Source organism: Bubalus bubalis, chromosome 14 (genome assembly GCF_019923935.1).
Source record: "Bubalus bubalis isolate 160015118507 breed Murrah chromosome 14, NDDB_SH_1, whole genome shotgun sequence".
In the NCBI taxonomy this organism is placed as follows: Eukaryota; Metazoa; Chordata; class Mammalia; order Artiodactyla; family Bovidae; genus Bubalus; species Bubalus bubalis.
Window position 1 is genome coordinate 11,458,229 of NC_059170.1, and position 27,649 is coordinate 11,485,877.

At 54.2% G+C, this 27,649-nt stretch overlaps 1 protein-coding gene across 1 annotated transcript; it reads right to left on the reverse strand.

Moving 5' to 3' along the window:
- Positions 1-521: 521 nt before the first annotated feature.
- On the reverse strand, positions 522-26,858 carry MYBL2 (MYB proto-oncogene like 2). Its single transcript, XM_025263440.3, has 14 exons — positions 26,615-26,858; positions 22,955-23,048; positions 18,988-19,059; positions 18,082-18,174; positions 17,720-17,940; positions 15,219-15,381; positions 10,872-11,159; positions 7,640-8,050; positions 7,087-7,226; positions 5,663-5,762; positions 4,219-4,332; positions 3,039-3,131; positions 1,627-1,776; positions 522-1,035 (listed from the first exon to the last, which is right to left on the reverse strand). Exons 1-14 carry the CDS (start codon positions 26,632-26,634, stop codon positions 907-909), a joined length of 2,088 nt encoding a protein of 695 aa, XP_025119225.1. The 5' UTR covers positions 26,635-26,858; the 3' UTR covers positions 522-906.
- Positions 26,859-27,649: the final 791 nt, after the last annotated feature.

Consider the following 27,649-nt stretch of genomic DNA (forward strand, 5'->3'; position numbering starts at 1 on the left):
TCAATTTAGACCTTCTCAGACCTGGGACCTGCCCCTTGTCTATCCAGCCCAGGACTCTTCCCAGCTTACAAGCCAAGGGCCACAGTCTGCGCACTGGGCCATGACAAGGGAGGGCCAGAGCCCAGGCTGGAGCTGCTACCACGGCCTTGCGAAGTTAGGACCACTGTGGCCAGGTTCCACCCAGCTGATGGTTACTCCTGCTTTACCAGCCCGATCTGGAGGTGGGGCTCATCACAGGCCAGGCCAGCCACCTACAGCAGAGGCCCACCACTGTCCCACCTTCCCCCAACCCCACCCAACAGCCAAGAGACCTCGGAGCCTTCAGACGCTTGGATGCAGAGAAAACTGCCTCTTGGCACCCTGGCTTCCCGGGGGCAACAGGGTCCAGAGCACCAGGCCTGGGCTGTGCAGACAAGGTAGCACTCTGAGGATGGGGGTCAGGTCCCCCCATCCCTCAGGGCCCTAAGGACAGTCACCAGGGAACCACAAGCGGGATCCAGGAGGAAGGTGGAGACCAGAGCCCAGGAGAAAGACAACTTTTATTCTTTCAAGAAAATGCATCAACAAGTTGAAGGAAGGAGCACGCTGGAAAGGTAGGTCCCCTGTCCTAAACAGAGATCTGAGATGAAGCCAGGCCTGACCAGGGCTCAGGACTGTGGCACTCAGGGAGGGCCAGGCCAGCTCAGAGGTGGGACTTTGTTCTGTTAGCACCAGGAACTGCCCGCAGCTGCAGCCGGGCTCGGAGACAGGACAGCAGGTGGGCCTGCCTGTCCCCCCTGAGCAGTCTGGGAGGGGCTGGTGGCAGCAGGCTCCCTGCAGGCGGTCTGAGTGTGATTCTCACTCACAGCCCAGAATCGGCCCCCAGCCCCCTGTAAACATGAGAACGGGCTCGTGACTGCCAAGCCCCTAAGACAAGATGAGGGTCCGAGACGTGTGGCTGGGCTTCAGGCGACCCAGGAGCTGCCGGGCTTTCTCCTGCATGAAGAGCTGGTCCCTGGTGCCCCCGCAGGCCACCGTCTTCCAGGCGCTGGTCATCTGGGAGGAGGAAAGGGGGTTACCATCAAGGCAGTAGCCAAGGCTCCTAGGGAAGCCTGGAGACCCTAGTTGGGGAGGGGTGGGGACGTTTTCTATCATGCTCCCTCCCTGTAGAAGTCACAATCTGTGCTCACTGCACCTTCCTGGTGGACCTGGGGAGTTAGTGCCATCTCTAGGCATCCTCAGGGATAGAGCAAGGAGGCTGGACCAGAACATGAGCCCCCACCCTCCCCTGTGCCCACCATGTGGACAGCACCTGCAGGAGGAAAAAAGCTATAACTCTGCAGGCTGGAGAGCAGCAGAGAGGGGCTGACACCTGCAGATGGCTGGGGAAACAGGCAGGGGATCCCTGCCTTCAAGGACAAAGTCACGGAGATCTGTCTTAATTACGAGTGAGACCACATCGTGAAGGAGCGGCTTTGCAGAGCGGGATCCCTGGTACCCAGGTCCCCCGCGGGAGCGGCATCTGGACAGAGACGTGAAGCCCATGTTCATCAGTCAGCAGAGCCACTGGAGGGCATCAGGCAGAAGCCGGTGCAAGGCCCTGGGGTGTGGAGGGTGCGGAGCGAGGCCCCGAGGGGCAGCACTCACGGGGGCAGGGGTGGCAAAGTGGCCCCGGGGCTTCGGGGCCGCCGGCTTCTCGGGCTTGGCCTGCAGGAAGCCCTCGTTCAGCAGGCTGCTGTCCTCTCTGCTGCCCGATGGGGTGAGGCCCGAGGAGCCCGCTGCGAGGATGCTGGTTGGCTGAAAGCAAAACCAAGTCACAGGCTCAGCGTTTTGCCACAGGCTTTCTGTGGGAGGGAGAACATAGAAGAGCAGGCACATCCCAGCGCCACCACCTCCGGGAGATCTGGGTAGGAGGTGATACTTCTCTGAGCCTCAGCTTCCGCTTCGTTTAAAGATGAAGTAGGAAAACAGCTGGCAAGTGCCTGTTTCAGAGCCTGGCACCTGATGAACACCCAGGAACGCGGGTTCCTTTTACCTGAAGCTGGTTCCTCCCCATCTCAGGTGGAGATGAAGGTGTTCTGGCTTCTCCAGGGACCAGAACCACCCATGGGGACACAGGTGCCTGAGTCAACCAGCACTCACGGGGGACCTAGTCAAGGCAGCCCCAGGCCTGGGCAACCTCCCAGACAGGCCTTTACTCTCGAAACAGCCTGCTGGGCTCAGCGTCCTTGTTACAGGCAAGAACCTGAGGCACAGGCAGCTCGAGATGCCAGAGACCAGGCCCTCCGCTCCACCTCCTCTGCATTTAACCACTTGACCTGACTTTTTTTCTTTCTGCTCGTTATTTCACTCGCCCAAGGGTCTGTCTGGAGGGCACCAAGTTCCCAGCCTGGCGTGGACGCCTCATTAGACGGAGCTTTCTCTGCCAGGACTTGAGAGTGGCAGGTGGTCCTGTAGGAGCTGTCAGGCAATTATCTGTCTCGTGGGCCTGGCCACAGCCCTCACTGTCTGCTACCGGCCACCAGCGAAAAACAAGCTCACCTCACTGCCTGCTGCAAGGGATCGACTGCCTGGCATGGTTTCTGGGGCCCAGGCTCTGTGGAAGCAGCAGCCCCCTCTGGAGGTTGGCCTGGGAATAGGGCAGCATCCATGCCAGGGTAGAGGTGCCCCGATTACCTGGCAGGGCCCCAAGGCACCTCACTGATCGTCTCCGGGGTCTTCCCTACAGTTCAATACAAGGGAAGGTGCTGGGGACTCAGAAAACACACATGCCCAACAAGTTCTAGCAATCAGCTCTTGCCAACCGAACCTTCTGTGAAGGACCAGAGCAGGGCCGCCTGGATCAACCAGTGGGGAATGCCCAGTGCCACCTGCCCCCTTCCTCCCCGCTGAGCCCGGCACAGGGAAGCCCTGCCAACTCCACCCCCAGGGCTCTCCAGGTTGAAGGGCTCCAGAGGCACAGGCCCCCCCAGGGAGACTCCATACTCTCAGCCTCCTGCAGCTGGGTGGAGCGTAGGGGCTGGCCTCACAGGACGGCTTCTCTCCCAGACCCGACCAACCTTGGGCAGCGTGGACATCATCAGCTTCACGTCCTCATCCACAATGTCGAGAGCCAGGGACTTGCGGACTTTCTTAATGGGGCTTCGCCGCATCTGGGGGGAGGTGGTGGTTAGGGCACACACCTGAATTCCTGTCACCCCCAGTGCCTGATGACCCTGGCCTCGGCTGCCCTGGTCCAGAACCAGGCCCTGGTGCAGGGAGCCCTTGAGCAGGCCCGGCAGGAGATCTTCTGGGGGAGCCGTGGGGGCCCAGGACACTGGCCCCGTCCTAGACTCCCCTGTGCCCCCAACAGGTGATACCCCTGCTGGGAACCACCCTCAGACACAGAGAGGCCAGGGAGGGCCCCAGTCACACTCTGCCCACATACCCGGGGGCCCAGCTGGAGGGTCCCCTCCCAGCCTTGCCGCCCACCTTCCCCACCCACCACCACTCTGGCCCACTCCGGCCCACTCCTGCCTTCCCTTCTCCCTAGAGGAGAGCCCCTGGGAAGAAAGGGGCTTCAAAACAGGGGACACTGAGCCGCCTGCGGTCAGGAAACCACATGGGCTGGGGGCGGGACAGGCCTGTCCAGCGCAGCCCGGCCTCCGCACCCGGGCGTCCGGAGCAGTGTCCCCACGTGCTCCCCACCTCACCTGAACCGGCTGGCCCCACCTCCTCATGCTGCACCAACATCCGGATGGTGAAATCCTCTTTGGGCCTTTTCTGTCCCCAAATGCTGCCTGTACTGAGTCACTGGGGGTGTCTGCCATTTCTGCCCACTGAACTCCAGGAGTGACCCCCTCTGGGTCTTAATCACCACTCTACACACCCCGCCTGGCCCAGAGCCCACTTCAGGAGGGTCCAAACAACGCGGAATAACTGAGGCACCAGTTCAAGGGGAGAGGGAAGGGTGGCAGGCAGCTGCGCCGGCCGGTTTCGTGGACCCCCAGGCTACAGGAATGGACGGCCGCCCCTGCCCTGCTGCCCCCTGGTGCCTGTTCCCCGGCTGCCCCCCGCCCCGCTGCCTGTTCCCCGGCCGCCCCCCACCCCGCTGCCTGTTCCCCGGCCGCCCCCTGCCCTTGTTCCCCAGCCGCCCCCGCCCCCCTGCCCCGCTGCCTGTTCCCCGGCCGCCCCCACCCCCCTGCCCCTAGTGCCTGTTCCCCAGCCCTGCCACTCCCGGTGCGTTCCCCAGCTGCTCACCCCGGCCTTCCTCTTCTGCTTCTCGGGCCTCACTTCATCCTCAATGATGAGCTCGATGCCGGCCTCGGAGCGCAGCACCTCCTTCAAGTCCTCCTCCAGGTGGGGGGTCTGGGGCTGCGGGTGGGGATGGCTAGGGTGAGGCTCCGCACCCAGGCCAGAGGACTCGCGCCGAGCCTGCTCATGGGGGCAGCGGGGCAGACTCGGCCGCACCTCTGCTGCCCTGGGTGATGCTGGAGACGGCCTGGAGCCGGGACGCTGGCCTCACACATGGTGTCCATAGCCATTAACCATCCTGCCTGGGACACTAGCCTCAGCTCCCCGAGGGCTGGGAGCACTCCACTTCATCACAGCCACCCTCACCCAGCCCGAGGAACCAGCTGGCATCCTCCGCTGGGTACAAACGGAGGCTGAGAGCACGAGAGCCCAGCCTAGGGCCACACAGCTGTGAGCTTAGAACCTGGACGCACTCAGAGCCCAAACTCCTCCACGCCTCGGCCCCACGCTAACAGAGGTGTTGGTTCCACGTCCCTTTCTTGGGCCTGGGCGCTCAGGTGGCAGAGGCCAGGAGGTGTAGGGCACACTGAACCCGGAGAAGTCACTCTAAAAGCCCCCGTGTACTTGAACTGTCGCTGCCAAGGTCGGACTTGCCCTCTTGGATGTCCCGAGAACACACAGACGTTTCAGTATCTGGGAGCTGAGTCCAAGTCAGGAAAGGGCCAGGCTGACTGTGCCTGGCCCAGGGCAACTCCGCCAGCTCCAAGCGAGGATGGGGAGACCACGGCCCCCCACCTGTGCCCCACGTGGTGAGCCGGGAGGGGAGCTCGCTGCAGGGATTCTTCTCCACGACCTGCCTTTCTCCCACCTGCGGCTGGGTTCTCAGAAACAGCCTGCTTCAGAAAACCCGGGGTGCCAGCCGTCTCTTTTGCCCTGGGGTAAAGCAGGACCTTTTCAGAAACTAGGAGTTGGGGGAAAAGGGCCGTCCTCACACTGTGGGGAAAGCAACCCAGGAGATGTCTCCACACTGCCCAGCTGCCTCCAGCCCACCGACGGGCAGCTGGTCAACAGGCTTAGGTTTGATGAGCAATTCGCCACTTTCCTCAACCAGAATGCAGCGCCCCCGTAAGTGCTTCTTCATCCCAACGCCTGCCCGCGTTCTGCCTGGTACAGCCACGAGCTGAGTATTCGGTCACTTTGGACGTCGGCCTCCACCACCCCCAGTTCCACCAGGACGCCGCCGTGGCTCCAGCACCAGCCAGGACCGCCCGCATGGCGGTTGCTCTGGAGACATCTGGCAAGCTGGTAACTCATTGTAACAGGGGGCCCTGTTTATCAAACTAGAGAATCGCAACTTCTCAGGGAAGTCAGGAGACACTAAATGGGATCTCAGAAGGACAGGGCGAGTGATCATAAACGGCTGGAGGACTGGCCCGGCCACACCACCTACCAGGGGCTTTAGTGGTCCGTACTTCTCGAGGGCATTCTTGAACGGGGTCGGCGTGTGGGGAGTGTTGTCCATGGAGTACTTCTGATCTGGGGTTACAAACCTGCCAGGCATGGAGAAGGAGGCTGGGCGATGGCACTGGGGGGCTCTGCCGTGGGCTGCCCGACTCCCACACCCCCAACTGACCTTTGGCCTCAGCGGCAGAAAGGCAGCCCCCAGACATGGTCTCTTCCCATCCCATCTGCCCGCCCGCCCACCCACCCACCTCCCCATCTGCAAGGGGAGTTCCGGGGGCAGAGAGGAAGGGCTGTCCTCAAAAACAGCAAAGAACAGGAAGAGCCTGAGGGAGTCCAAGAGACCCGAATGGGTGGAAGAATGGCTGAAGATGCCGTCACAAGGATTTTCCATAAAACAAGGCGGCCTATGGCCAGACTGCAATCCCAGCAGGAGAAGAGGCAGGCGAGGAAGACGAGGGGCCAGGAAGACCACGGGCCAGGAAGACCACACCCCTCCCGGTCTCTCCGGAGAAGCAGCTACTCCATTTGCGGTGCCAGCTGTCTGTTTAAGAGCTTAGATTTGAAGACCAAGACTTTGACTTGACAGGAGAATCATTTCTCATGAAACCTATCTATGTTAAATTTTAGATCAATTGTTGAAAGACTGATTTCTGACCAAGGGATCCATATAGCTTATCTGAAATTACCTATCATTATGAGAACTAAAATTCCTGAGCAGATCCCTGAATTACAGCTTGACTCCTGAAATATAAATAGCAATGCTTCTCCCCCACCCAGCAAATGTAACGAGCCGAAGACCAGTTAAGCAACTCTACCTGGAATTCAAGGGTCATGATGAAACAAGGAAGAAAACTTATTGTGAAAGCACCTCCACAGAAGCACCTCCACAGAAGCAGGGAAGCCACCTGTACAGGCCTGAAGGTGGAACACAGCCGTCCCTCCTGAGCACCAGAAAATGGAGAGAACTGGGGGGCCTTGTGTCCTTCCCGCAGAGCTGCTCAAGCAGTGGATCTGCACTCGGAACTTACAGAAATGATGCAAACATTACATTTTTCATGGCAAGGCGGACTCTCCACATTTCTAATCTCTGAATTTAGAAAACCATCAAATAAAAAAAATAAAAAAGAGCAATTCCCTGGTGGTCCAGTGGTTATGACTCTGCACTTTGCGGAGGGCACAGGTTCAATCCCTGGTTGGGGACTATGTTCCCACAAGCCACGTGGCCAAAAGAACAAAATAAGAAAAAAAAAAAAGAACAAAAATGAAGCCCCAGACTACACTGATGAAGGAGGTGTGATGACCAGGAGGAGGCTGCCTTCATGAAACAAGAGTCCCAGGTGTTTTCCCAAGGCGTCCCTCGCCCAGAGAGCCGGTCTCTGCTGGGGGTGGAGGGGCAGGCCCGGCACTCACGCAGCGTGCTTCTGGTGCAGGGGCGTCTTGTCCCGGTGCAGCGGCGTGGTGACCACCACCTTCTGGCTGCACACAGGGGTGGATGTCAGCGAAGGGCTCTCCAGTTCCAGTGTGTCCTGTTTATTCCAGAAGTTCAAAAACTGCCAGGAAGACAAAGGAAACCAGACGAGGCGATGAGTTCAGGGCCGGAGAGCAAAGGCCAGGACAGATATGCAGGTCCATGTGGACCCTTGGCTTGGTGTCGCCCAATGCTCCCTTTACCAGCCCGATGGGAGGTCCATCTCCCACCCCCATGTGCTGCTGGCCGTGAACTTAAGGCAAAGCAAGCTGGCTGTCTGAGGGCAGCTTCTTTTCAGAAAGGAAAAAAAAAAGTAGCTCTGAAATGGTCTTCCTACGCTTCACGAGGGCAGGGCCAGACCTGGTTTGGGGTCCCATGTCCCCAGCACTGGGCACACGGCCTTGCACACAGCAGACACCCAGAGGATGGCCTGTACCGGGCCGCGGGGGGCCGTCACCCACTCCCAGTGAGCAGTCGGGGGTGGGGTGCACGCACCTGGGAGGGAGAGAAGGGCAGGGTCTTGACGGGTGTGCTCTTCGGGGTGAGGCTGTTGCAGGAGTCCAGGAAGGACAGGCTGGCGCTGTTCTCCGTGACGGGGGACAGGGCGACACGCCGCTTCCTCTGCCGCTTGAGCACAGAGGGCGGTGTGCCCATGCCCGAGCCCCCCACGTCAGTGCTGGGGGAGATGGGGATCAGCTCGCCCCGGCTGCTGCGGCTCAGGTCGGAGATGGTGTGGCCGTCGAGGCGGTACTCGGTCACGCTGGGCGCGGCAGCAGCAGCTGGCCGGGGCGGCGCGGGCTGCTGCTGCCAGGCTTGGGGCTGCCCCGGGCTGCCCACGAGGCTGCCCTCGGCTGACGGCTCCTCGGGGAGGTCAAACTTACTCAGGTCACACCACGCGTCAGGGTCCTGCCCGGAGATGGGGGCGGGGTTAGGAGTAACTGGCTTTCCCAGCGGTCGATAAACCACAGGGCTCATGTGCTACTGGAAAATATCAGAGCATCAAGGATGATCCCACAGGGACCCCCTGGCGGCCCCATGGTTAAAATTCCACGCTTCCACTGCAGGGGCCACAGGTTCGATCCCTGGTCAGGGAACCAAGATCCCACATGCCATGCGGCACAACCAATAACAAAAAAAACCCGATTCCACAGCCCAGGAACAATCACCCGTAACTCTTCCTTGCCTTTCCTCAAAGATTCTTCTATGTCTGCATATCTGTATTTGTAAACATAACTGAAATCCTATCATGCACACGGCTGCTTGCTGTTATTAAAAAAAAAAAAAAAAATGTGCTAAGCATTTTTAAGATACACAAAAAGCACCAAGAAAAATACAAAGAAAATTCATATGCCCATCAAGAAGCCTAAGAAATAAAACCTTACCACTAAAGCTCCAGGTCTATCTGGCAAACCTCTGCCTGCAGGCAGGAAACCACTGCCGAAATTAAGTACTGATCATCTTTACGCATTTCTTTATCAATTAACACATGTCCCTAAATAGTTGGTATTTTCAATGTTCCTAACTTTAATACAAATAATTTCTATTTTGCTTCTTTTTCCATTTAAAATTTCTGTAGAGCTGGAACAATGCAGGCACCTCATTCTATTACCAAAGTTTAATGTTTACTATCAGCAGACTTTAGTTGTTGTTATAGCAAAAACATTAACTTTTATAATAATTCTTACAGCCGAAAAATGTTCTATCATTTGAATATATGTTACTCAGTCCCCTTCTGTTGGACATTTGGGTTCTTCCTCTTAATTCTTAAAGATTAAAAACAGATGTTCTTTATGAACATCTTGGACATAAACCTTCTGTTTCTTGACAGACACCTGGAAGTGAAGACCTGGGCCCAAGGCCATGAGCAGGATGAAGGGTCTCCATCTGCCAGCCACGTTCCCAGACAGGAGGCAGCCCTGGGCTCCATGAGCCTGTACATCACGGCACCTCACTGGGTGCTTCAGCTAAACTGTATCCACCCTCTAGCCACCCTGCTGAGGGAGTATTACCCTCTCCCTCTCAACCCAAGGCAGCAAAGTCAGAGAGGGTAAGGCCACTAAGTTCCTAAGAGTAATTCTGAGAGGAATGCTTAGGTCCTTTCTGCCTTTGTCCAGTTAATGACAACCTAGCCCTAGGGCTTCTGGAGACAAAAGTCTCCACTTTGGTCCCTGGGCATCTGGCCCTGAATGGACACGGACCCCAGTGGTGATTTCTGGTCCTTAGGGCTCGCAGGAGCCTGGCAAGTTCATTCCTGAAGGTGGAGGGCAGCTCAGGGAAGTGCTGACTCCAGGGCCACCTCCCAGCATGGAACGCCAACCTTGCAGGGGTCCCTGGAATTCACGGCATCCAACAGGCCCGAGCACACAAGCCGAGGACTGGCCCGGGGGACGGATGGCAGTGTTTCTGCAGCTACTCTGACCCCTATTAGTCGCTGAAGGTCATCGTGGAGACAGCCCAAGCTCGGCACTCACCAGCTGTGTGACTCTGGATAAGTCTCCTAACCTGTCTGAGCTTGAGTTGAGTCCACCACTCAACCCCCTTCACAGGCTGTTAAAGGACCGAGAGCACAGACAGGCAGCAGGTAGCGAGCCTGGCGCGTGGCAGGTACGCAGGGTTAGAAACCGGCCTCCCAGAAGGAGCCCCAGGACCGGGACGTGGCAGGTGCCTGAGAGGAGTCTGAGGATGGCCCGAGGCAAGCTGGTGAGGCTCCAGCAGGGCGGGCAGCGCTCTCAGCTGGCCCTTGGTGGCCCCGGGCGGTCTGCTGAACAGACTGCCACACACAGCTAACTCTGAGATCCATTCTGGTGGAGGAGACACCAGAGTTCCTGCCACTGTGGCAAGAGGGGAAACCCAGAGCCAGAAGGTCTGAGCAGGCAGCCCCCTGAGACCGACTTCACAGTCTAAGCCCTCACTGGGCAGGACACTGGGCACGATGGTTAAGGCCTCAGCACCTTACTTGCTGTACCTTGGGTACACTATCTGATCTCTCTGAGCCTCATCTACAAAAACACAGAAAAAGACACCCCTCCCAAGATACCATGTGGACCACACGTGAAGCCCATAGCCTGACATTTAGCAGATGTTCAATGAACAGCATCATTATTCTCAGCTAATAAGAGGAAGCCTAAGTGGGAAGGCTTGTGTGGGCACTGCCCACTGAACCCCTCTGCCCCCTTAGTCACCAGCCTCTTGCCCACCACCTCCTGAAATCCACTCCACACCTCAGGCCTGGCGGACAGAGCTGTGAAGTCACACCAAGAAGCACAGCCCCCACCAGAACCCCTCCCCAAGGGGCACAGCCCACAGCCAGTGTGGCTCAGGGGCGGCTCTCCCTGAGTAACCAGGACGTACTCACCGCCGCAGCCCCAAACCCCCACCCTTCCCGGGGTCCTCTCCAGGAAACCCGACCGTCAGCGCTACCATGAACACCAGTGCTCTGCGGTGCTGCTGTGGACTCCACACCCTCCCCATCCCCCGAGGACTCTGTCCCTCACTTCCGCTGGGGAGCATGCCCTACCACCCTGGGCTTTACGAGTGAGTCAGGAGCTCCCTGAAGACAGGGATGTCAGCCACTCTCTTGGGGCTGCCAGGTCCTGGCCAGGCGCTCAGCATTGGCTCAGCCACGTCAGCGAGACGATAAGCAGACAGAAGGACGTCTGTCTAGGGGGACAAGTGCTCCCTGACAGGGGTGCTCAGGGCCCACCGGAAGTCCCGTGACCAACATTACCGACTCGATCAAGTCCAGGGCTTCTGAGAGGCCGGACTCTACAGCCGGGATGAGGAGGTTGGCAGCCTCCACCACCCACTTGTAGGGCAGGCTGGTCTCTGGCGAGGAGCCTTCCTGGTCTTCACGCTTGGGGAAGTCCTCCAGGGGCTCTGGGGTCCGCACTCCATCCAGCTCCGAGGGGACGGGCTCCTGCTCCTGGGTGGGGGCGGCCGCTGTGACCTCCTCCTCGCTGCTCTCCTCTTCCTTCAGGGCAGGGAATGCCGGGGGCCAGCTGGTCACGACACTTCCCTGGGGACACAGGGCATGCGGTTTGGGTTTCTCATTATGAGATACAAACTGTGTCATGTTTCAGCAAAAATGCACCACCTGAACCTTTTCGGAAGCCTATCAACCTTAGCACTTGATAAGGAAACTCAAGTGAACCCAAATTGAAAGACGGTCTATAACATAACTAAGCAGAGACATCACTTTTCTGACAAAGGTCCGTCTAGTCAAAAACTATAGTTTTTCCAGCAGTCAAGTATGGATGTGAGAGTTGGACCATAAAGAAAGCTGAGTGCTGAAGAATTGATGCTTTTGAACTGTGGAGTTAGAGAAGACTCTTGGGAGTCCTCTGGACAGCAAGGAGATCATACGAGTCAATCCTAAAGGAAAGCAACCCTGAATTTTCATTGGAAGGACTGATAGAGAAGCTGAAGCTCCAATACTTTGCCCACCTGATGCGAAGAGACAATTCACTGATGCTGGGGAAGATTGAGAGCAAGAAGAGAAGAGGGCGGCAGAGGATGAGATGGTTGGATGGCATCACTGACTCAACAGACATGAACTTGAGCAAATTCTGGGATAGTGAAGGGCAGGGAAGCCTGGAGTGCTACAGTCCATGGGGTCGTAGATTCAGACACAACTTAGCAGCTCAACAACAACAAAGCCTAACCTTGTACTTCAAAAGTATCAGTATCATGAAAGGCTAAAGTGGATGAAAGAGACAGGACAACAAAACAGTGTCTAATCCTTGACTGGATCATGGGCAGGAAAAAAATGGAATCTGGATGGAAGATTAGTTAAAATTCCAAGTAGTTAAATTCCAAGTGTGTACTGAACGTACACTGGTGAATGTCCTTATTCTTAGGAAATACAACTCAGGTATTAAGGGATAAAAGGCACAATGTATGGAACCGACTCTCACATAGCTCAGGTTAAAAAATATATATGCACATAGAGAAAGATAAAGCCAATCTGACCAATGTTAAAAATTAATGAACCCAGTAAAGGGTACAGGAGAGCACTCTTCTTGCAACTTTTTTGTATGTTTAGTATTTCAAAACGAAGGTTTGAAAAAGGAATGGATACTAATTTTGTGACAGGAAAAGAAAAAAGAAATAAAGGAAGATCGTTTGTGGCAATAGCTCTCCTGGCAGAATCTGGAAACAAACTTTGACATGTTGACCTGAAAGCCCGAGGAGCCTTGAACACAGCACACATGAGGCTCCCAGTGGCTAATACTGCACTCCCAATGAAGGGGCAGAAGTTCAATCCCTGGTTGGGGAACTAAGATCTTGCAGGCTGCACAGTGTGGCTAAAATAGAATAAATAAAATAAATTATTAATTAAAAAAAGAGAAAATGGTCAACCTCACTAGTAAAAGAAATGTAAGTGAAGCAATGATACTGCACAATTGCTCATAAAACTGGCAAAAACATTCTGTAAAATCTTAGCCAGCTGTGACCCAGTGTGGGAAAACAGGCAGCCCCACTTACTGCTGCAGCAGAATGACATTGCCCTTTGAGTGGGAATTTGGCAATGCCTTATGAAAATTTGCTTCCCTTGTGGCTCAGCTGGTAAAGAATCCACTTGTAATGCAGGAGACTTGAGTTCAATCCCTGGGTTGGGAAGATCCCCTGGAGAAGGGAGAGGCTACCCACCGCAGTATTCTGGCCTGGAGAAGTCCACGGACTGTATAGTCCATGGGGCTGCAAAGAGTCGGACATGGTTGAGTGACTTTCACTTTTCACTTTATGAAAATTTCAAACGTCTACACTGTTCGACTAAGCATTCCACACACATAAAAAGGCACATGTACAAGGGATGTGAACAATGATGTTCACTGCAGCATACATGGTGACAAGATGCTCATCGATACAAGATATGACAGGTGGCATGACAGACTCAAGAATGAGGCAAAGGTCTGTACACACATGACAACAGGGGAAGATATAAGGGGGAAAAGATGTTTGTAAAACTGGTGGTTTAGTTGCTAAGTTATGTCCGATTCTGTGACCCCATGGGCTGGAGTCCACCAGGCTCCTTTGTTCATGGGATCTCCCAGGCAAGAATACTGGAGTGGGTTGCCATTTCCTCCTCCAGGGGTACTTCCTGACCCAGGGATCAAACCTACATTTCCTATGTCTCCTGTATTGCAGGTAGATTCTTTATCCACCGAGCCATCAGGGAAGCCCATTTGTAAGACACCAAGGAGATCCAACCAGTCCATCCTAAAGGAAATCAGTCCTGAATATTCAATGGAAGGACTAATGCTGAAGCTGAAACTCCAATACTTTGGCCACGGGATGCGAAGTACTGACTCATTTGAAAAGACCCTGATGTTGGGAAAGATTGAGACGGAAGGAGAAGGGGACGACAGAGGATGAGATGGTTGGATGGCATCACTGACTCAACGGACATGAGTTTGAATAAGCTCCGGGAGCTGGTGATGGACAGGGAAGCCTGGTGTGCCGCAGTCCATGGGGTTGCAAAGAATTGGACAGGACTGAGCGACTGAACTGAACTGAAGGTCTAATCTTACACAAAACACCCCCTGAAGTTTTGTGTCTGAGGGGCTGGCCCTACTGGCCCAAGGGGGTGCCTAGACCTGGATCTGGACCTCACAGGTCCAGCCTCAGCCATTCCTTCCCACTGTCATTTTAATGATTCTATTGTGCTGGTAATTTATTTAACTAAGGTTAACATCTGAATTTTTGTTGTTAAAAACAACTTTAATGACTGTCCTTGTAGCTAAAATCACTGCTCGTTTGCTCACTTCTTTCTTAAGAAGTTCCTTGAGGTAGGTAGACACATTCTTTAAAAACTTGAATGCATTTTGTTAGACTGCCTGCCAGAAAATGCTCACCTTTTTCTATGTGTATGGGATTTACCTCACTGGTCAATGCTTGCAATTATAAATTTTTTCTGTGCTTCAAAAATAATACAATGATCATTGTAGGGTTAGAAACAAGCCTCTAAGGCACAAGGCTGAGCCTATAAATCCCAACTTCTAGAGAGAACGGATATACTGTTTAATGCATATGCCAACATTAACTACCAAGGCAGGAGGAGAAGGGGGCAACAGAGGATGAGACGGTTGGATGGCATCACTGACGCGATGGATATGACCCTGAGTAAACTCTGGGAGTTGGTGATGGACAGGGAGGCCTGGCGTGCTGCAGTCCATGGGGTCGCAAAGAGTTGGACACGACTGAGCGACTGAACTGAACTGAAACTTTAATTTTTAAAAAAAGTGTGCCCTAGGGTGTAGGATGTGAAAGTCACTTAGTCGTGTCCAACTCTTTGCGACCCCACAGATCACACAGTCCATGGAATTCTCCAGGCCAGAACACCGAAGTGGGTAGCCTTTCTCCAGGGGATCTTCCCAACCCAGGGATCCAACCCAGGTCTCCCGCACTGCAGGCAGATTCTTTACCAGCTGAGCCACAAGGGATGTGAGATGTTAACAATTATAAAAGTGATACCGTATGATTTCATTTATATGACTTTTTAGGAAATTACAGAGATTAAAAAATCTGATGAAGGGTGCCAGGGACTAAGGATGGGAGATTCTGGGCTGAAAAGGGGCACAAGGGCCTGGGGGTGATGGGGACAGTCTGCATTCTGCCTGTGGCGGTGGCGACATGACCGGTGGCTTCGGTCCTGACCTCCACAGGAAACGATGAGGTTTCCTGTGATTGCACCCTTGACACATCCGATAGTACACATATGTTTTTACCATGAAAAAGCTGGAGAGAGTAACAGGTGGGAAGGAAGCCATTGATGACGAGGAGGAGGCTGAAGACCTCCCCGCCTGACCCTCCCTGATGCTGGCCTCTGCATCCTCTATTTGTGGGGAGGTGAGTGCCAAGCGTGGACACAGGTGTCACAGGGAAAGGCCCTCATGAAAGACATGTGGCCACACAGACCCTCCTGCAGGATCAAAGAACAGCCGAGGGAACGGGTAAAAAGGGAGGAGCAGGTGTTGATGGGATAGCATCGGATATACGTGAAAACAAGCCAAGCCACCCAAGCGCCCCAAGCGCAGTGGCCAAGCCCTCCCAAGCTCTGCTCCCCACCGCTCACCGGGCCTTCCGAGGAGGGGGCACTCTGGCGGCCGTCCTTGTCCTCCAGCTCCAGCAGCAAGTACATGGAGGGCTTGCTGTCTCTGGACTCACTCAGGAAGCCTCCCGTGTCCACCTTCCTCTTGATAGTGGAGTTCCAGTGATTCTTCACAGCATTGTCCGTCCTGCAGGGGCCAACGGGACCTCTGACCCCAGCTCGGTGGCCCACGCCCAACCGGGTGCATAATTAGCCTCCCTAAGCTCAGCTCTGGCTTCTGTCAAGGAGGGTTCAACCTGAGGACCTCTAAGGGCTCTCAGCTCTAAGATGAAGTCCGACATGCCTGCAGCCTGGCATGATTTACAGAGTATTTCCACTCAGCTTTTCGAAGTAAGCAAACATCTTATTCAGTCGACAGGATAAAAATCCTAACACTGAAGTGTTCTGGCAACACTCAGTCCCTTCCCGGCTCACTGGGCATCTGTAGAAACTGGAAGCAAGCTGCTGGCTGCTGGCTCCGGTCCTCAAACATGAGCCCTGATCACCTCCCATAGATAGAAAACGGCCAGAGAGGGCAGAGCAAGAGGACACAGGGTCCCCTGCTGACCACTCTGAGCCTTGGCTTTTTAATCTGGAGAATCAGATCACTTCCTCCTCCATCACTTGTTAAAGATTAAAGAGGAAACACGTATAGTCGCTTAAGTCAGAGTAGTGACACATAGAAGCAGGGAGGGCAGCACAGCGGTACAGGAGCACAGGAGGTGTGGACAGAGAGAGGCCGGCGGGTGCACAGTAGAGAAGGACAGAGCAGCAGAGAAGCAGGAGTGGAGAGCAGCACAAGGCACAGAGCAGCACGGACTGTGGAAGCACACATCGGGGTCGCGTGAGCAGCCCCAGTGCACACGGGTCACAGCAGTGCACAAGCATGGACACAGACAGTGCCTTCTTTGGGGCTCTGAACTGAGTGCTTTTCCACCAGAATAACAGCTTGACTGAGCCACCAGTCTCAGAGGCGGGTCTGGGCACTACCGGGAAGTGGCCAGGGACTCACCATGGTCAGGAAGGACAGACCAACCTTCCCCGAGGAAACAACATTCCCCATCAAAAACCAAAGGATGAGAGCGAGCTGGCTACACAGCGGGCACAAGGCAGGGGGCATCCAGAGTCCGTGTCTGTGGGTGGGAGGAGAGCTGCTGCTAAGTCGCTTCAGTCGTGTCCGACTCTGTGCGACCCCATAGACGGCAGCCCACCTGGCTCCCCCGTCCCTGGGATTCTCCAGGCACGAACAGTGCAGTGGGTTGCCATTTTTAGTGCAAAGCCTGACGGGTGAGCGAGGGTGACTGCGGATCAAGGTGAGGCTGGTGGCATCGGCCAGGTCAGGCTGGCCACACGGGGAAGAGTCTCCAATCCAAGGGTTAGAGGAAGCACTAAAAGGATTAACACACTTAGGTCTGAGTTTGGAAACAGATGATTTCAGACTCCAGGGAAAACAGGCCATCTGGTATTCTATCTCCTTTCCCTCTGTGCCATTTACCATGGCACCACAATGCCATCGTAAAGAAAAGATTAAAAATAAAGCAAAGTAAAAATGCACATGGACAGGGCCAGTGATTAGGATGCAGCACTCCTAAGGCAGGGGGCATGGGTTTAATCCCTGGTCAGGGAACGATGATCTCGCATGCTATACGGGGTGGTCAACACACACACACACACACACTAAAGTATACAGACAAGAGAGCAGGGGAGACGGTAGTGGTGAATAAGAGATTTTTATGGTTTCCAGAAGATGGAAAGCAATTGTGGGAAACAACTCGGGAGACTGGAGTTGACCCTGGAAGATCTGGCAAGATTGCAGCCCAAGTCCCAAGTTGTTCCAGTTCTCCCTGCAGAACCCCAAGAGGCCCAGTTCTTGGAGCAGCCACGCCCAGTGAAGAGCAGAGTGAAAACAGAGCAGTGCTTTGGACATCCAGATCCTGGCCCTGATCTCACAGGCAGGAGGAAAGAGACTTATTCTCTTTTATAAAAAAAAAAAAAAAAAGACCAGGCAACCCAGGTCTCAGGTGTCGCCAGTGGTAAAGAACTTGCCTGCCAATGCAGGAGATCCAAGAGACATGGGTTTGATCCCTGGGTCGGGAAGATCCCCTGGAGGAGGGCACGGCAGCCCACTCCAGTATTCTTGCCTAGAGAATTCCATGGACAGAGAAACATGGTGGGCTACAGTCCATGGGCTCGTAAAGAGTCAGGACAGGACTTAAGCAACTTAGCACACATGCAACCATGGCCAGGGCACAAAGCCAAAAGTGGGACCAGATGAGAACCTGCGCAGTAAACAGGAGGCCCCAGGCCCGTCCCACCCCGCTCCAGTCTCCCAGTAGCCGGGTCCCTGTACCGCCTGAAGGCAAGAATCTGAAGGACTCTTCTTCTGGGGAAAGTGAACAACGCCAGAGAAATCGGACTAGGCCTTGAACATCCCCACAAAGGCCAGGGGATGCCCTGACCGGCCCTGGCCCCAGTGGGCGGCTCACCTCCCCGGCAGCATCTTGGCAATCTCAGCCCAGCGGTTGCCCAGCACCTTGTGGGCCTCGCAGATGATGCGGTCCTCCTCCTCCGTCCAGCAGGACTTCTTGACCTCGGGGTTGAGGTGGTTGTGCCAGCGCTCACGGCACTGCTTGCCCAGCCGGCCCTTCAGGTGCTTGGCAATCAGCGTCCACTGCTTCGTGCCGTACTTCTTGACCAGTTCGATGACCTTGGGGTCAAGACGCCGTGAGGCCAGCGGGACCCTCCCCACCCTGTTTCCCACCCTAGCACCCACCAGTGGGATGTCCCCTGACCCCTCCCCCGGGGTGCGTGAATGCCACGGTGCGGCAGGCCCAGGCCCAGGCGTTACCTTCTGGTCCTCCTCTTTGGTCCATGGCCCTTTGACGAGGTCTGGATTCAAGACCCTCAGCCACCGGTACTGGCACTGCTGGTCAGTGCGGTTCTGGGAAGAGGACAGGCTTCCTTGAGAACTCCTTGCCTACGGCCCTGCCTCGTTCCCAGAACCACCACACACTACACACCCACGGGCCAGGACACTGTGCTTCCCTTTGCTACAAGTGGGCCTGGATGGAAGCAGGCAAACTCAGAACCCTGCGCGGAGCCACTGCACACAACCGCCCTGTGCCAGCCTGTGGGCTACATCAGGGATTCTCGCTTGCTTCCGAGAGGGGCTACTTCCCTGAAGGTTTCAGACCCTGTAGAGGACAGGGAGTGAGGAATGCGGCCATTCACTCCTGGTCCCCGAGCTGCCCGATGAGCCAGGAAAGCCAACAGCAGCTCCTGACACATCCCCTCCCTGTCGGCCACCTGCAGAGCTGGGGGTGGGGGACCCTAGGGGGACCCGCATCACCAAGACGCTCTAGATGCTGGACAGGGTGGCTCCGGTCAGCTCTGCTGGGGCCTCACCATGAAGCCTGCTCAAGTATCGTTTCCTCTCAGGTTCAGTTTCATGGTTGAGAAATCGAGCAGCAACTCGTCAATAACTTGCAGGAAGAAATGCAAATATGCCACTGATGTGACGCATGATCAAGGAGCCTAAGGCCCCCAGGCACCCAGAGGCTGCCACGTGAGGACGCTTACATCAGGGTGCCCCTGATTTCAGTTTGGGTAGAAAGGGCCTCAGGAGGCTGGAAGGTTGTTTTGTTGGGAGAGCTGGGGGGGCGCTTGGTAAGGAATTCGCCTTTCTTCTCCCTGATACCAAGTCTCTCCCAGGCCCCCTGTCTGGGGGAGCGGGCGGCAGAGGGGCTGCACTCACGGGAAAGTGGCTGGCCAGGAACTTCCAGTCTTGCTGTCCAAACTGCTTCACCAGGGCCCTCAGCTGCTCGTCCTGCCAAAGCCAGGAAGACAGAGGGCTCAGCTTACACGTGTGCAGAAGGTGGCTGCTCTGGACCGAGACTCACCCTCCCTCCAACAAAGGGAGCAGCCTCATTCATCCATTCACGTTATGAAGTGATCATCTAACTACGCACCAGGTATGCCAGCATCAGAGCTGCTCAACTTTTGGAGACTTAAAGTCTAGAGGGAAGCACATGCAAACCAAAGGCTCCTGCAAACAAAAGGAGGGCTACTCTGTACTGCAGGGATGGAGAGATGGACAGTGAGGCCTATGGGGGATCCAAGGGACAGGGGGACAGGCTCCAAGGAACTCTAGTGAGGCTAGGCTGCAGGAAGCAGGAGAGAGGAAGGCAAGAGGATTTAGGGGTGGGAGTGGCAGGGACCAGACCACACGCAGGGTTGACTCGGGCCTCTGCATCATGCAAAGCCACCGATGCACTGAAGCATCACCACTGACAGGTGGTCACAGTCCAACGTGCTTGTTGTGAACTTCACTTTGGCGGCTGCAGGAGGGCAGAAGGAAGGATAGGAGGCCATTACAGGCATCCAGGCCACAGTGACCCAGCCCTGGAGACAGGGAAACGTGGGCACTTGGAAGGGAAAAACAGTATTTGTTAGAACATTCTCCTGAACATAAACTCGTTCTCCTGAATATAAACTATTGATTCACGCAACAACATTAAAATCACAGTATCATCAGGATGAGAGAAAGAAGTCAGACATAAGAAGAGTACACATTGCTTAATTCTGTGCAGAGGAACTTCTAGAAAAGGTAGACTAAGCTATAGGGACAAAAAGATCGTTGGTGGTGTCCGTGGTCAGGGATGGTAGGTGGGTGGGAGAAATGAACAGCAGGGAGCAAGAGACGCCTGGGGCGATGGAAACGCCCTGCAGGGAGGGGTCGCTGTGAGTTTCACGGCAGCACATCCACTGAAACTCACTGGATTGTACGTCAACAGTTGTATCTGATTGTGTGTAAAATATTCCTCCAGCAAACTGACCGTTTTTACCCCCTGCAACTTGTAGGTTCTCAGTTCCCCGATCAGGGATTGAACCGAGCAAGGCCCTCACATTGAAAGCTTGGGGTCCTAACCACTAGATGGCCAGGGAATCCCCCAAACTTATTTTTTAAAACTTTATATATATAAATAAAATGTAGTATTATCCATACAGTGGAATATTATTCAGCCTCAAAACAAGGAAATTCTGTGTCAAGCTACAACATGGATGAACCTTGAGGACATTATGCTAAGCAAAATAAGCCAGACACAAAAGGACAAAAGACAGTCTAAGCCCACTCATATGAAGAATCTAAAGTAGTCAAAAATAAAAACCAGGACTTCTCTGGTGGTCCAGTGGCTAAGACTTTGTGCTCCCGATGCAGGGGGCCTGGGTTCAATCCCTGATCAGGAAACTAGATTCCAAATGCCGCCACTAATGATCCTGCACGTGGCACCTAAAAAATGATCCCAAGTGCTACAACGAAGACCAGTGCGGTCAAACAAAAAAAGAAACCAAAAGCAGAAAGTCAAACAAGGTGGTTGCCAAGGGCTGGGGGGAGGGGATGGGGAAAATTAGTGTTTCATGATTCAGCTTTTTTTTTTTTGCAAGATGACAGTTCCAAAGATCTGCTGCACAGTGAGAATACACTTCATGTACTCAACGTACACTTAAAAACAGTTACAATGGTTTAACATTAGGTGTTGTTTCACTCTCCCTCTCCTGGGCAGGGAAAAAAAAAATGCCACCACAGACATCCAGACCCTCAGCTGCAGCTTGGCCACCACCCAGTACCAGCTGGACAAAGTCCCCATAAATCCTATTGCAGGGCCAGCCCACGTCCACACAGTCAGCTCCGGACACCGTGCCCTCCTTTGCTGCCCATCCCATCTGGTCAGGCCAACCCCTGCCTTCTGCCCATGTCCCCTGGGTCCATCTCCAGCACCACCATCCTCCCTGACAACCAGGGTGGACAATTTCCCCCCTCTCCAATTCCTCCTGGACCCCATGGGCCCCTCCACCTGTCAACTCCTACCTGCACTGCCCTCGTCCCGCCACAACCATCTTCTATCTGAACGACGCAGCGCCTTTCCCTGCTTGCTCAGCCTCAGGCTGCCCCCAGATCTCTTATCCACCCCACATCCAGTAGACCAGCTCCCTGAAGCCGGGCTATGGTCACATCATTCATCTGCTTTAAAAATCGTCACTGGCTCCTCCCTGCCAGCTGAGCAAGCCTCCGTCTCTGAGCCCAACCTTCAAGGCCTTCCTGCTTGGACCCTGTTCCATCTTTCCGTCTAAATCAACCTTTTCAAAAACTCTTCAAGGACCCTTCCCTCCAGGCACACCAGGGCCCTTCTACTTGCCTTTTCCCACCTACAACCCCTTTCCTGTTCTGACTCACCCACCACTTTGCATACTTCCCTGATCACTGAATTTCCAAATCCTCACCCATGAAACGTTCCTTAACCTCTCAGACAACAGTAAACTCAACTTCTAAAGGCATTTAAGACAATGACTGGCACCTCTTAGGTCCAGGAGGCTTAGTCTAAGACAGGAGACACCATGGTGGGCATAAAGAACATCGGTCCTGCCAGCACCACGATGGCCACAGCACGTCCACAGGACTTGCCTGGTCTTATTTCTCCATCCCAGGCAGAGAGATGCTCTGGGGTAGGGACCCCATCTTGTCTGGTCTCCTAAGACAACAAGAGCAGAATATAGTCCCTGGTCTACAGTGGGATGAACAGAAAAGGCTGGCCTAGCACTCCTGTAAAGAAACATCTTTTATGATTTAAGAGTGTTTCACAACTCAAACAGTAAGTTAAGAGGGGGTCGGGGGGGGAGAGACTCACAACTAAACACATCTAGGAAAACAGAGGTAGAATAAAAAGATAAGGCCAACAGGCGTTTGACATGGTACAGTCAAGTTACAAAAAGACCTGACAGTCTATAAAACTAAACATATACCTACCCCATGAGCATCCCTAAGTATCCCGCCTAGAGAAATGAAACATAATCCTCAAAAATACTTAGGCAAGAATGTTCATAGCAGCTCTAGCTACAATAGGCAGATTCTGTAAACAGCGAAAATCCCATCAACAAGTGAAGCATACCATGGTCTATCCATACAATGGAATACTATTCAGCAAGAAAAAATGAACAAAGTACTGAATCATGTAACATTACGCGGAACAAAAGAAGCCAGAAAGAAAAAGAGTATAGCTCTATGAATTCATTTACAGTAGAGAGCAGGCAAAAAGATCAAACAGAGACACTGACTGGATGGGCCACTGCCTGGAGCTGGGAAAGATGAACCACAAAGGGAACTTCCAGGGATAATCAAGATGGCACTTATGTAAGTAACACACACTTATTAGAAGTGATGGAACTGTCCACTTTTAAAAGGTGCATTTGACTACATATATATATATATACACACACACACACACACACTCCATAAACACTCTTAAAGAATAAAAAGAAAATCAATTCAGAGCTCGGTATTACAGACACAATACAATTATTATTTTTTTAAATGATAATAAAGTAGGGGTTGGCAGATTTGGCTAAACCTCCCAGCAGTTACAGGACAAGCAGCACAACTAAAGTTCAGGATACAGAACACACCAGCTTCCCAGAGGCAGCAACTGCTGCTCCTCAGAGACACACCCCTCCCAGAGTCCTCAATACTGACAGGGCCCAGGAATGCTCTGAGAGGCATCAGAGAGAAACAGGGGGCCCACTGGCTTGTTCAACAGCGCCTCCCCTTCATCATACTGGTCGGGGCAGACACACCCCAGGTTCAGGTCCGTCTGCCCCCCGCCCCACAGCTGCCATCCCCCCACAGCTACTTCCATCCCCCGCAACTGGCCCTCAGTGTCACTCACCTCCTCCTGGGTCCATTTGACCTTGCACTTGCTGTCTCTCTGCTCTGGCACGTCTGAATCTGTGTCCTGGTAGTGCAGCTCATCCAGCTCCTCACTGCAGGGGAAAAAAGCCAAAGGTCAAGGACATGCGTCTCTAAGGGCTGCCACCTGATGGATGGACAGTGTGGACAGAGGCCAGTGACCTCGAGGGAAAGGTTTCAGGGAAGCGGGCTTCTACTGTAGGCACAAATGTAGGTACTTCCACCCTCCCCCTTTCTAAAAAGTTTTTGATGAAATGGGGTTATGGGGATTTCCCTGGTGGTCCAGTGTCTAAGATTCTGAGCTCCCAATGCAGGGGGCCCAGGTTCAATCCCTTGTCAGGGAACTAAATCCCACATGTGGCAACTAAGACCAACCACAGCCAAGGAAATAAATTAAAATAAATATTAAAAGAAGAAATAGAGTTATGGTCTATTTTTTTCTTTATTCTTGTCTTTTCACTAACACCCTTATGACTTCAAAAGCTACAAGAAAAAAGATTTCACCAAGAATATTAGGATATTCAACACCAGATACCCATTTCATGTTTCCTTTTCAGTAACAAAACTTTAACTTGCATGGGTATTTTAAGGATTAAAGCCAAAGATGTATGTAATCATTATGCACCAGGATTTTAAGAAATATTGGTTATCTGAGAAAACCATTTAAAGTACATTATCTCAGGAACTTCCTTGGTGGTCCAGTGGCTAAGGCTCCATGTTCCCAATGCCGTGAGTCTGGTTGGAGCCCTGGTCAGGGAACTAGATCTCACATACTCCAAGTGAGAGTTCCTAGAGATTCCGCGTGCCACAACCAAGACCCAGCATAGCCAAATAAATATATATTAAAAAAGAAAATATATTACCTCAGTAACTATGTGCATTTTTGCATACACCTTCTCAATCCTTGCCTTCACACAGGCCTAATTTATGGAGCAAAAAAATCAAGAGTACAAGCAACTTTGAATTCTCAATGTTTTTATTTTCTAATAAGTAATTTTCCAGGTCACTCCAAAATCTTCCTATTTACATGGTTTAATGTTCACAAAAATGAAGATCACGCTATCCACACCCAGGGATGTCAGGGACTCACTGGAGCACCCTCCCAACTCAGGTGGACCTGTCACGGACATTCCTCAGTCATGCATTTTTACGTAGGAAAAGTCTGAGTCTCCAAGCACAGGTCAGGTATCAAAAGAAGGAAGAGGACTTCCTTCTGCAGCCACACTCCTTTCCCCTTCTCAGCATCTCCCTAGTCACTCCCACATTCCCTACAGCACCTTGGAAATCCTCCTGTCTCATAACATAGGCCCTTAGGTTGCAAATGCCTATCTCCTTGACAACCGGGACAGAGGTCACCTCCACCTCTGTATCTGCCTTTGGAGGATGGCACCAAAATGCCTTAAGAAATGTTTGCTCTGGAAATGGCCAGATATAGGAATGAATGACTAATAAACATGCAAAGCTGCTGCCTCTTAGTTGATCAGAGAATGCTAACATAAGTCAACTTTTAGAATGAGGTAAGGAAGGGACAGATGCTATCTAAACCCAGCAACACCAGTCACGGGAGCTGGAATTCAACCTTGTCTCGTCATTCCCAACCCAATTCATGGAGTACTCCACCATCTCAAAATAGGAGGAAAAAATGCTACAAGATACTAATAACAGAAAGAAGCTGGCTTTAACATCAACTGATCCTGGCCTCTGTTCTAACAGAAACTATCTTTGGTTCTCTGACATCCAGCTTCTAACAGAAGCTCAGCAAATGTTCCTTCAAGGACAAAGTGATTTCTGTGTGAACACCCTCTGGAGCGCCAATACTCTATTTAATGGGGACACTTCAGACAGCTGGGACAATTCCGTGAGGTTTAATACATTTATATCACCATCACGGTAATGATTGTCTACTTCACATGCATTCTCATTATTCCCTTTTAATAGATGTGAAAACTGAGCTCCCTGGTGGCACTAGCAATAAAGAACCCACCTGCCAATGCAGGAGACATAAAAGACACAGGTTCAATCCTTGGGTCAGGCAGATCCCCTGGAGGGCATGGCAACCCACTCCAGTATTCTTGCCTGGAAAATCTCATGGACAGAGGAATCTGGCAGGCTACAGCCCATAAGGTTGCAAAGAGTCAGACACAACTGAAGTGACCTAGCATGCACACACGAAGCTCGCAGGGGTTAACCTGCACCTGCAGGTCCTCATCTGATAATCCCAGCAGGAAAAGCAGAGGCTAAGTCAGTAGTGGCGACCACGTGGAGGTCTCACACACCCTTTCTATGCCCTTCCATGTGCTGGGCTCTGCTCCAGTTGGGGTGAGTCAGAAGCTGAGCAGGAAGTAGGGCACTGGTGCAGAAGACAGTTACAGCAAGTGGCCAAGAATCACACTGAATGCTGTGGGGTTCCAGGGTGCAGAACCCATCCCTCACCTGGAAGCTGGGATTCCTCTACTGAGCCCCAGGACACAGATGGTAGAAGACCTGGGGGTTGTCAGGGCTTTGGGTTTGTTGCCTGGAGTGAACACTTCCTGAACCAGAAACTCAGGGCCTGACCAGCACCTGCCCAGAAAAATAACTCCTGGGAATTGGAGTTGCCCTAAGAAACCATGGCCTGAGGAAGACACACCCTGTGCCTGATGACTGCCCAGGGATCAGATGTTTCCTTGCTGAGAAGCCTGTGAAGGCAACCACCACCTGAAGCGGGATTTCAGGCTATCTGGGATGGATACATGAATCCTAGGAGGGAACAGGTCAGAACCCCTTGTGGTTCTGCACTGTGACTCCCAGACTGGCTGAAAAGCCTAAAACTCAGACACTGAAGGAGCAGGTGTAAGATAGGGACATGGAACCCACAAGACCTGATTTCTGGCTTGTCTCTGCCACTCAAACTCGGGGGGGATAAGTAAAATGGAGACTGCAGTTCTTGCCTCCGCCCCAGGGGTTGCTGCCACAGATCAGTCTCTCTTCCCCTAGCATTCAACCCCAGCTGCCCCAACCCCCGCATGTAGAACAGGAAGAAGGTCTCCGGAGCGAGACCGACCTAAGGTCCCAAGCCCAGGTGGTGGGGGGCAAAAAGTCCCTCCAGGCCCCAGCAGCCCTCCTAGGTCAGGGGAGAGAGCCGGGAGTGCTCCGTGCTTCCCCGAACGCTAAGAAATGCCCACCGGCAAAACCAGACCCCGCAAAGGCTCGAAAGACAAGCGTCTTCCAGGCTTTGGCCTCCCACCCACCGCGACTTCGAAAATCATTTTTCTTCTCCAGGGGTCGCCTCCCTCCCCGGTAAAGGCCCTTCCAGCTGACACCACCATCCCACCCCCACCCCGCAATTAGGCGGGAGACAAAATGACATCATACAAGGCTTGGCCCGGGTCCCAGGAGACCCGCCCGCCCCAGCTCCGAGGCCCAGCAGGCCCGGGGGTGCCAAGTGAGGGGCCCCCGAGAGCCCCCCGGCTTCGCGCGCACCCCCTGCGCCTCCCCGCGTCGGGCGACCCGGGACACCTGAGCTTTCCGCCGACCCCAACCGCGCCCGGCCGGGCTCGGAAGGGCCTCGGCGAGGGTGGCGGTGGGGGCAGGGGTCAGGGCTGAGGAGGATGGCGCCTGGGGAGGGGGGAAGGGCCCTCCGCCGGCCGGCTCCGCTCACCCGCGCGTCCGCCGCGACATCCCCCCGGCCCGGGCCGCGCCGCGCTCGCCCGCCCGCCGGCCGAGCCCGGAGCGGGAGCCGGGCCGGGGTCAGCGTGCGAGCTGCTCTGGCCGCTCCGGGCCCCGGGGCCGCGTGGCGAGGCGTCAGCGTGACCGCAGGTCCGGCCGCTGCTCACGGGGACTGCGGCCGCCGCCGGCGCTCGCAGAAACACTTTTCTATCTCCCGCCAAGCGCGTCGGCGCCGCCCGGGCCAGGCGCGCGGGCGGGCTGGCGCGCGGGGGCGGGGCCAGCGAGCAACGCGGGGCGGGGCCAACGGGAGGGCCGTGCTCGGGGCGGGGCCAGAGAGCTACGCGGGGCGGGGCCTGAGGGCCCGAGGGCACCGCACCGAAGCTCCCAGGGCAGGGATCTCGTGGGCGCGGCTTTGACCCCGCCACCCGGTGACTGAGGAATGGCCCCGCCAAGAGCCTTGGGGCAGGCCTGGAAGAGGGAAGACTAAGAAAAGGGAATGAGCCGCAAGGGTGGGAGAGTGAGGCCGGGTGAAACTGCCTGTGCAAAGAGCCCGGCGCTAGTCCAAGCAGCTCCTATGTCCCTACACCCCCACCCCCCCCACCCCACCCCAAAGCGGCCTCCTCACCTACACCTAGGCCAGGGCTGAGACTTGGAACTCACTCCCTTCTTCCTTTCCAGCCTCGAACTCAAGTGGCTCCAGCTCCTCAGCTGGACTCCTGGCAGCCCAAAGCCTCCTGAAAAGCAAACCTGATGTTGCCTCTCCAGAATTTAAAATCTCTGTCCTCTCCCTCAGGGTAAAATATTCTGCAGTCAGATTTACAGCACTCTGCTAGATCACCACCCCGCCCCTAGGGAGAGGAAACTCTTCAGCCTCCTGGCCGTTGCTAGGGCGGATACACATCCCACCTCTCCCACCGGAACTAGTTCCTGTTGATCCTTAAGAGCCCACAGCCCACAATCTACTTGCTGACTTATACACGTCCTGATTTGAACTATTGGCTTGCTAAAGTCCAAGGGGCCCCTCAGT

What these genes read in the sequence shown, in the direction of transcription:
- MYBL2 (XM_025263440.3), bottom strand. Translation starts at nt 26,634, where the DNA reads ATGTCGCGGCGGACGCGCGG. An exon ending in CCAAAGAGGAGGACCAGAAG is followed by an intron (nt 17,941 to 18,081) that starts GTAACGCCTGGG and finishes CTTGACCCCAAG; the next exon opens with GTCATCGAACTGGTCAAGAA. An exon ending in ACGGACCACTAAAGCCCCTG is followed by an intron (nt 4,333 to 5,662) that starts GTAGGTGGTGTG and finishes CCCCACCCGCAG; the next exon opens with CCCCAGACCCCCCACCTGGA.